Source organism: Entelurus aequoreus, linkage group LG19 (assembly GCF_033978785.1).
Source record: "Entelurus aequoreus isolate RoL-2023_Sb linkage group LG19, RoL_Eaeq_v1.1, whole genome shotgun sequence".
Taxonomy (NCBI): Eukaryota; Metazoa; Chordata; class Actinopteri; order Syngnathiformes; family Syngnathidae; genus Entelurus; species Entelurus aequoreus.
In genome coordinates, this window is record NC_084749.1 from 50,829,261 (window position 1) to 50,839,587 (window position 10,327).

Here is a 10,327-nt window from a genome sequence, read left to right on the forward strand (position 1 = left end):
GCCAAAAGAAACTTCAAAAAATAAGTTAGTTAGCACACGTTTAAAAGGGAACTGCACGTGTTTATTTGACCTATCATTCACAATCCTTATGCAAGACAAGATCGCATATGTTTTAATCCATTCTAACTCATAAATAAACATTAGCAAGAGTCAGCTAACAATGGAGCCAATTACAGAAGCTTTATTCCGCCTTTAAAGCACTAAAAAACATCAAAAAACCACCATCATTGTTTTATATACACACTGTAAGTATATACGTAATGTAGTTATATTCATAATAACATGTAATATACACATGATGTAAGTATATGTCATCTAGTAACATTCATAATAACATGTAATATATAGATGATGTAAGTATATATGTCATGTAGTAACATTCACAATAACATGTAAAATACATGATGTAAGTTTATATGTCATGCAGTAACATTCATAATAACATGTAATATATACATGATGTAAGTATATATGTCATGTAGTAACATTCATAATAACATGTAATATATACACGATGTAAGTATATATGTCATGTAGTAACATTCATAATAACATGTAATATATACACGATGTAAGTATATATGTCATGTAGTAACATTCATAATAACATGTAATATATACACGATGTAAGTATATATGTCATGTAGTAACATTCACAATAACATGTAAAATACATGATGTAAGTATATACGTCATGTAGTAACATTCATAATAACATGTAATATATACATGATGTAAGTATATATGTCATGTAGTAACATTCATAATAACATGTAATACATACATGATGTAAGTATATATGTCATGTAGTAACATTCATAATAACATGTAATATATAAAGGATGTAAGTATATATGTCATGTAGTAACATTCATAATAACATGTAATATATACATGATGTGAGCATATATGTCATGTAGTAACATTCATAATAACATGTAATACATACATGATGTAAGTATATATGTCATGTAGTAACATTCATAATAACATGTAATATATACATGATGTAAGTATATATGTCATGTAGTAACATTCATAATAACATGTAATATATACATGATGTAAGTATATATGTCATGTAGTAACATTCATAATAACATGTAATATATACATGATGTAAGTATATATGTCATGTAGTAACATTCATAATAACATGTAATATATACATGATGTAAGTATATATGTCATGTAGTAACATTCATAATAACATGTCATATATACATGATGTAAGTATATATGTCATGTAGTAACATTCATAATAACATGTCATATATACATGATGTAAGTATATATGTCATGTAGTAACATTCATAATAACATGTAATATATACATGATGTAAGTATATATGTCATGTAGTAACATTCATAATAACATGTCATATATACATGATGTAAGTATATATGTCATGTAGTAACATTCATAATAACATGTCATATATACATGATGTAAGTATATATGTCATGTAGTAACATTCATAATAACATGTCATATATACATGATGTAAGTATATATGTCATGTAGTAACATTCATAATAACATGTAATATATACATGATGTAAGTGTATATGTCATGTAGTAACATTCATAATAACATGTAATATATACATGATGTAAGTATATATGTCATGTAGTAACATTCATAATAACATGTAATATATACATGATGTAAGTATATATGTCATGTAGTAACATTCATAACAACATGTAATATATACATGATGTAAGTATATATGTCATGTAGTAACATTCATAATAACATGTAATATATACATGATGTAAGTATATATGTCATGTAGTAACATTCATAATAACATGTCATATATACATGATGTAAGTATATATTTCATGTAGTAACATTCATAATAACATGTAATACATACATGATGTAAGTATATATGTCATGTAGTAACATTCATAATAACATGTAATATATACATGATGTAAGTATATATGTCATGTAGTAACATTCATAATAACATGTCATATATACATGATGTAAGTATATATGTCATGTAGTAACATTCATAATAACATGTAATATATACACGATGTAAGTATATATGTCATGTAGTAACATTCATAATAACATGTAATATATACATGATGTAAGTATATATTTCATGTAGTAACATTCATAATAACATGTAATATATACATGATGTAAGTATATATGTCATGTAGTAACATTCATAATAACATGTAATATATACATGATGTAAGTATATATGTCATGTAGTAACATTCATAATAACATGTAATATATACATGATGTAAGTATATATGTCATGTAGTAACATTCATAATAACATGTCATATATACATGATGTAAGTATATATGTCATGTAGTAACATTCATAATAACATGTAATATATACACGATGTAAGTATATATGTCATGTAGTAACATTCACAATAACATGTAAAATACATGATGTAAGTATATATGTCATGTAGTAACATTCATAATAACATGTAATATATACATGATGTAAGTATATATGTCATGTAGTAACATTCATAATAACATGTAATATATACATGATGTAAGTATATATGTCATGTAGTAACATTCATAATAACATGTCATATATACATGATGTAAGTATATATGTCATGTAGTAACATTCATAATAACATGTAATATATACATGATGTAAGTATATATGTCATGTAGTAACATTCATAATAACATGTCATATATACATGATGTAAGTATATATGTCATGTAGTAACATTCATAATAACATGTAATATATACACGATGTAAGTATATATGTCATGTAGTAACATTCACAATAACATGTAAAATACATGATGTAAGTATATATGTCATGTAGTAACATTCATAATAACATGTAATATATACATGATGTAAGTATATATGTCATGTAGTAACATTCATAATAACATGTCATATATACATGATGTAAGTATATATGTCATGTAGTAACATTCATAATAACATGTAATATATACACGATGTAAGTATATATGTCATGTAGTAACATTCATAATAACATGTAATATATACATGATGTAAGTATATATGTCATGTAGTAACATTCATAATAACATGTCATATATACATGATGTAAGTATATATGTCATGTAGTAACATTCATAATAACATGTAATATATACATGATGTAAGTATATATGTCATGTAGTAACATTCATAATAACATGTAATATATACATGATGTAAGTATATATGTCATGTAGTAACATTCATAATAACATGTAATATATACATGATGTAAGTATATATGTCATGTAGTAACATTCATAATAACATGTAATATATACATGATGTAAGTATATATGTCATGTAGTAACATTCATAATAAAATGTAGTATTTACATATTTTGATAATTTAAGTATTCATTTCACAACGTTTATTTACATGTCAGACTTGGTGAGAGACAACAAAGACTACTTTGGGACAAATGATGTTTAGAAACTTCTATTTTTGAGGCTGAATATAAGGAGGATGATCTACGAGTTTTAGAAGTGCAACACTAAGCATCATGTAGCAGTATTGCTAAGTGCTAAACAAGATATACAACATAATAAAACAATCACTTACTGTACAATGTCTGCTCTCACTAAAGACGTACTTCAACAATGTCTCATTATACTCAAAAAGGGTTAAAAAAAAAAGGTGTATTTCTGGCCATCTCCGGGTCAAAGTTGGATGTTAAAGTGTACCAACTTGTGGGTTTATGTCCACAACCTTCTACTATCCAGGAGAGAGACATGATTTATCATCTACAATTAACTTTCACCAACTCGGAGGCCATGCAGCGGCTCAACGTGTCAATATAGCAGCACAAGCTAGTTAGCGCTCGGTTATCACGGCGTTGCTAAAAGTAGTTCCTCTACGTTAGCGCTTGTAATAAGACAATGGCTACTTGTTGGTTGTTGGTGTATGTATTGTTGACATATTGAGTGCTAGCCAACCAGCTGGTTCTTACAAAGTGGAATGACATCACATCAAATCCAACAAGTGTTCTGCTAAGGATTGTGAATGATAGAACAAATATTGATTACAAAAGTGCAGTTCAAGTTGTAGAATGTCAACTCTTGCTCTCGCCATCTTCTGTTTTTCTTTGATTGCTTCTTCATGTTCCAATAAATCATTTGTTGACTTTCAGCTGCTCTTAGACCAGCTAGGCTGAGCACACATGAAGTGAGTCTGAGTCTGAGTCTGAGTCTGAGTCTGAGTCTGAGTCTGAGTCTGAGTCTGAGTCTGAGTCTCCTCCCTGCTGCCTCACAACTAACATGGCTGCCTCACTTGCCTGTGTGTTGCCTTCCTCACTCCTGCTACTTGCCCCTGTGTCCTCATGGTTACTGGTGACTTCCTGCCCGTGTGTCGTCGTGGTTACTGGTGACTTCCTGCCCGTGTGTCGTCATGGTTACTGGTGACTTCCTGCCCGTGTGTCGTCATGGTTACTGGTGACTGTTTGGGATGTAACAGACAGAAGGTTGGACATGTGTGTGATAGTGCATGCTCAGCATGGCTTCTCATGCATCCTGAACACCATTCTAGTCTCAGGACACTCAATCTAGTCCAGTCCAAGACTTCTAGTCTCAGGACACTCAATCTAGTCCAGTCCAAGCCTTCTAGTCTCAGGACACTCAATCTAGTCCAGTCCAAGCCTTCTAGTCTCAGGACACTCAATCTAGTCCAGTCCAAGTCTTCTAGTCTCAGGACACTCAATCTAGTCCAGTCCAAGTCTTCTAGTCTCAGGACACTCAATCTAGTCCAGTCCAAGCCTTCTAGTCTCAGGACACTCAATCTAGTCCAGTCCAAGCCTTCTAGTCTCAGGACACTCAATCTAGTCCAGTCCAAGCCTTCTAGTCTCAGGACACTCAATCTAGTCCAGTTCAAGCCTTCTAGTCTCAGGACACTCAATCTAGTCCAGTCCAAGCCTTCTAGTCTCAGGACACTCAACCCAGTCCAAGCCTTCTAGTCTCAAGACACTCAATCTAGTCCAGTCCAAGTCTTCTAGTCTCAGGACACTCAATCTAGTCCAGTCCAAGCCTTCTAGTCTCAGGACACTCAATCTAGTCCAGTCCAAGCCTTCTAGTCTCAGAACACACAATCTAGTCCATTCCAAGTTTTCTAGTCTGAGGGCAGTCAATCTAGTCCAGTCCAAGATTTCTAGTCTCAGGACACTCAATCTAGTCCAGTCCAAGCCTTCTAGTCTCAGGACACTCAATCTAGTCCAGTCCAAGTCTTCTGGTCTCAGGACACTCAATCTAGTCCAGTCCAAGTCTTCTAGTCTCAGGACACTCAATCTAGTCCAGTTCAAGCCTTCTAGTCTCAGGACACTCAATCTAGTCCAGTCCAAGCCTTCTAGTCTCAGGACACTCAATCTAGTCCAGTCCAAGTCTCCTGGTCTCAGGACACTCAATCTAGTCCAGTCCAAGTCTTCTAGTCTCAGGACACTCAATCTAGTCCAGTCCAAGCCTTCTAGTCTCAGGACACTCAATCTAGTCCAGTCCAAGTCTTCTTGTCTCAGGACACTCAATCTAGTCCAGTCCAAGTGTAGTAGTTTTAGACTTATATCAGTCAGTTATAAGGATGGACTTAGATTGGTCAAATACTAGTCTTGGATTTAGATTGGTCAGTACTTGTCTTGGACTAAGATTGGTCAGTTCTAGTCCTGGACTTAGATTGGTCAGTACTTGTCTTGGACTAAGATTGTTCAGTTATAGTCCTGAACGTAGATTGGTCAGTTCTAGTCGTAGTCTTAGATTGGTCAGTTCTAGTATTGGATTTAGATTGGTCAGTTCTAGTCTTGGACTTAATATTGGTCAAATACTAGTCTTGGACTTAGATGGTCAGTTCTTGTCTTGGACTAAGATTGGTCAGTTCTAGTCTTAGACTTAGATTGATCCGTTCTAGTCTTAGACTTAGATTGGTCAGTTCTACTCTTGGACTTAAATCAGTCAGTTTTTGTATTGGACTTAGATTTGTCAGTTCTAGTTTTAGACTTAGATTGGTCAGTTCTAGTGTTAGACTTAGATGGTCCGTTCTAGTCTTAGACTTAGATTGGTCAGTTCTACTCTTGGACTTAAATCGGTCAGTTTTAGTATTGGACTTAGATTGGTCAGTTCTAGTTTTAGACTTAGATTGGTCAGTTCTAGTCTTAGATTTAGATGGTCAGTTCTAGTTTTAGACTTAGATTCGTCAGTTCTAGTGTTAGACTTAGATGGTCCGTTCTAGTCTTAGACTTAGATTGGTCAGTTCTACTCTTGGACTTAAATCGGTCAGTTTTAGTATTGGACTTAGATTGGTCAGTTCTAGTTTTAGACTTAGATTGGTCAGTTCTAGTCTTAGACTTAGATGGTCAGTTCTAGTTTTAGACTTAGATTGGTCAGTTCTAGTCTTAGACTTAGATGGTCAGCTGTAGTCTTAGACTTAGATTGGTCCGTTCTAGTCTTCGACTTAGATTGGTCAGTCCTGGCTCAATTCCAATACCCTTTCCCCACCCTTGTTTTTGCCCTCTGATCAATCTTAATCTAAAAAACTAAGATTGGTCAGAGCTAGTCTTAGTTAAATTTGTCAGATCTAGTTTTAGATTAAGATTGGTCAGATCTAGTCTTAGATTTAGATTGGTCTGTCCTAGTCTTAGGTAGATTGGTCAGATGCCTAGTGGTTAGAGTGTCCGCCCTGAGATGGGTAGGTTGTGAGTTCAAACCCCGGCCGAGTCATACCAAAGACTATAAAAATGGGAGCCATTACCTCCCTGCTTGGCACTCAGCATCAAGGCTTGGAATTGGGGGTTAAATCACCAAAAATGATTCCCAAGCGCGGCCACCGCTGCTGCTCACTGCTCCCCTCACCTCCCAGGGGGTGGAACAAGGGGATGGGTCAAATGCAGAGGACACATTTCACCACACCTAGTGTGTGTGTGTGACTATCATTGGTACTTTAACTTTTTTTTTTTTTTAGATGTAGTCTCATATTTAGATTGGTCTGTTCTAGACTTAGTTAGATTGGTCAGATCTAGTATTGCGTTTAGATTTGTATGTTCCGGCCTTAGATTTAGATTAGTCCGATCTAGTCTTGGACGGTGATTGGTCAGTTCTTGTCTTGGACTAAGATTGGTCAGTTCTAGTCTTGGATTTAGTTCGGTCAATTCTAGTCTTGGACTTAGATTGGTCTGTTCTAGTCTTAGACTTAGATTGGTCAGTTATACTCTTGGACTTAGATTGGTCAGTCCTGGCTCAATTCCAATACCCCTTCCCCACCCTTGTTTTTGTTCTCTGATCAATCTTAATCTTAAAAACTAAGATTGGTCAGAGCTAGTCTTAGTTAGATTTGTCAGATCTGGTCTTGGATTTACATTGGTCTGTTCTAGCCTTAGATTTAGATTAGTCCGATCTAGTCTTAGTTAGATTGGTCAGATCTAGTCTTGGATTTTGATTGGTCTGTTGTAGTCTTAGGTAGATTGGTCAGATCTAGTCTCATATTTAAATTGGTCTGTTCCGGCGTTAGACTTAGATTAGTCTGATCTAGTCTTAGTTAGAATGGTCAGATCTAGTCCTGGATTTAGATTGGTCTGTTCCAGCCTTAGACTTAGATTAGTCCGATCTAGTCTTAGTTAGATTGGTCAGAGTTAGTCTTGGATTTTGATTGGTCTGTTGTAGTCTTAGGTAGATTGGTTAGATCTAGTCTCATATTTAAATTAGTCTGCTCTAGTCTTAGTTAGATTGGTCAGATGTAGTCTTGGATTAAGATTGGTCTGTTCCAGCCTTAGACTTAGATTAGTCCGATCTAGTCTTAGTTAGATTGGTCAGAGTTAGTCTTGGATTTTGATTGGTCTGTTGTAGTCTTAGGTAGATTGGTCAGATCTAGTCTCATATTTAAATTAATCTGATATAGTCTTAGTTAGATTGGTCAGATCTAGTCTTGGATTAAGATTGGTCTGTTCCAGCCTTAGACTTAGATTAGTCCGATCTAGTCTTAGTTAGATTGGTCAGATCTAGTCTTGGATTTAGATTGGACTGTTTTAGTCTTAGGCAGATTGGTCAGATGTAGTTTCATATTTAGATTGGTCTGTTCTAGTCTTAGTAAGATTGGTCAGATCTAGTCTTGGATTTAGATGGGTCTGTTCTGGTCTTAGACTAAGATTAGTCTAGTCTTCCAACCAATCTAGTCTTTGTTAGATTGGTCAGATCTGGTCTTAGATTTAGATTGGTCTGTTCTAGTCTTAGGCTTGGACTACGTCAGTCCAGGTGCCAAGGATTGAGTGCCCTGAGAACAGGAGGACTTGGCTGAATGAGAACATCCTGAGTCACCAACTTGTCTTCTCCTTGCAGGGCACTCAGTGAACAATGCGGTGAGGGATACAAGTGCAATGGACACTCTACCGCTCAATGGTAACTTTAACAACAGCTACTCACTCCGCAGCGTGGACAGTGTGCAGGTGGTCGACTGCGGACTGAGTTTGGACGACGCGGCCTTGGAGAAAATGATCATCTCTGAGCTGGTACACAACAACCTGCGTGCCTGCAACAAAAGCCACCAACAGCAACCCCCCAGTTTGCACCACCAGCACCCGCAGTACCACACTCGCCACCACAAGGCGGAGCGGGCTCCGCCCACGGTGACGGTGGTCGGCAGCAGCGAAGACGACGCCATCGTGGCCGACGCGTCGTCTTTGGTGCAGATGAGCGAGGCGGTGGGCCTGGAGCTGCACCACCAACACCAGCTGGAGGCGCCGCTCATCCCCCAGCGGACTCACTCGCTTCTGTACGCCCCCGAGAAGAAGGTGAGGACCGGCGGGGGAGTGCAGACCTTGGCGGGCCCGCTGACTCCCGACAACCGCCACCTGGGTAGTCTGCAGTCTCCAAACAGAGACTCCTCGTACACGAGTATGCCGAACCTGAGGGACTCGCCTTCTCCCCAGAGCAGTCCGGAAGCGCCGGAGGACTTGTCTCCATCCAAGAGGAGCGAGAAGGAGAACGAGGACGTTTACTACAAGAGCATGCCTAACTTGGACTCCGGCCACCAGCTGCAGGCCTGCTACCAAATAGGCCGAGGGACGAGCGAGGGCTACATTATTCCCGTCCCAGAAGGTGACGTGCGGGAAGGACAGATGCAACTCGTCACGAGCCTTTAAATGTCTTTCAACGCGTCACTTAAAGCATTTACAGCCGTGACCCCCGCGGGGGGCGTGTCTTGTCAGCGGACACGCCTCCTTCATCCCTAACTTCCTCTTTTCAACAGTGTACAGTTTCAACTTTTACAGACAAGCCGATTATGTATTTAAATGTGCTGCTGCTGTCAAACATGTACGGTACCAGGATAGAAGCCTGTGAAAAGCATTTAAAAAAAGGTTGTACATACATACGTACATACATACATACATACAGACAGACAGACGTACATACAGACATACATACAGACAGACATACAGACAGACGTACATACATACATACATACATACGTACATACATACATACAGACAGACAGACAGACATACATACAGACAGACAGACGTACATACATACATACAGACAGACAGACAGACAGACAGACGTACATACATACATACGTACGTACATACATACATACGTACACACATACATACATACGTACGTACATACATACATACGTACATACATACATACATATATACATACATACATACGTACGTACATACATACATACATAAATACATACATACGTACGTACATACATACATACATACGTACGTACATATATACATACATACATACGTACGTACATACATACGTACGTACATACATACATACATATATACATACATACGTACGTACATATATACATACATACATACGTACATACATACGTACATACATACATACGTACATACATACATACATATATACATACATACATACGTACGTACGTACATACATACATACATACATACGTACATACATACGTACGTACATACATACATACATATATACATACATACATACGTACGTACATACATACATACGTACGTACATACATACATACATATATACATACATACATACATACATACATACATACATACGTACATACGTACATACATACATACGTACATACAGACAGACAGACAGACGTATGTACATACATACGTACATACATACATACGTGCATACACACATACATGCATACAGACAGACAGACGTACGTACGTACATACCTACTTGCATACATACATACATACATATATATACATATGTATACATACATAAATACTTACATATATACATACGAACATATGTGCATACACACATACATGCATACAGACAGACGTACGTACCTACGTACG

General features: G+C 36.5%; 1 protein-coding gene across 8 annotated transcripts in view; it reads left to right on the top strand.

The window, feature by feature from the left end:
• The window catches only part of adgrl2a (adhesion G protein-coupled receptor L2a), a 252,691-nt gene extending 243,544 nt beyond the window's left edge, over nt 1-9,147 (top strand). For 5 of the 8 annotated variants that reach the window (XM_062028640.1, XM_062028632.1, XM_062028634.1 and 2 more), the window contains one exon: nt 8,337-9,147. In XM_062028640.1, the coding sequence (XP_061884624.1) occupies nt 8,337-9,139 (803 nt within the window). In that variant the 3' untranslated portion in view covers nt 9,140-9,147. Of the gene's footprint in view, nt 1-4,159; nt 4,195-8,336 lie in introns of all 8 variants that reach the window. The other 3 variants (XM_062028637.1, XM_062028635.1, XM_062028639.1) reach the window with 3 other exon arrangements.
• Nucleotides 9,148-10,327: the final 1,180 nt, after the last annotated feature.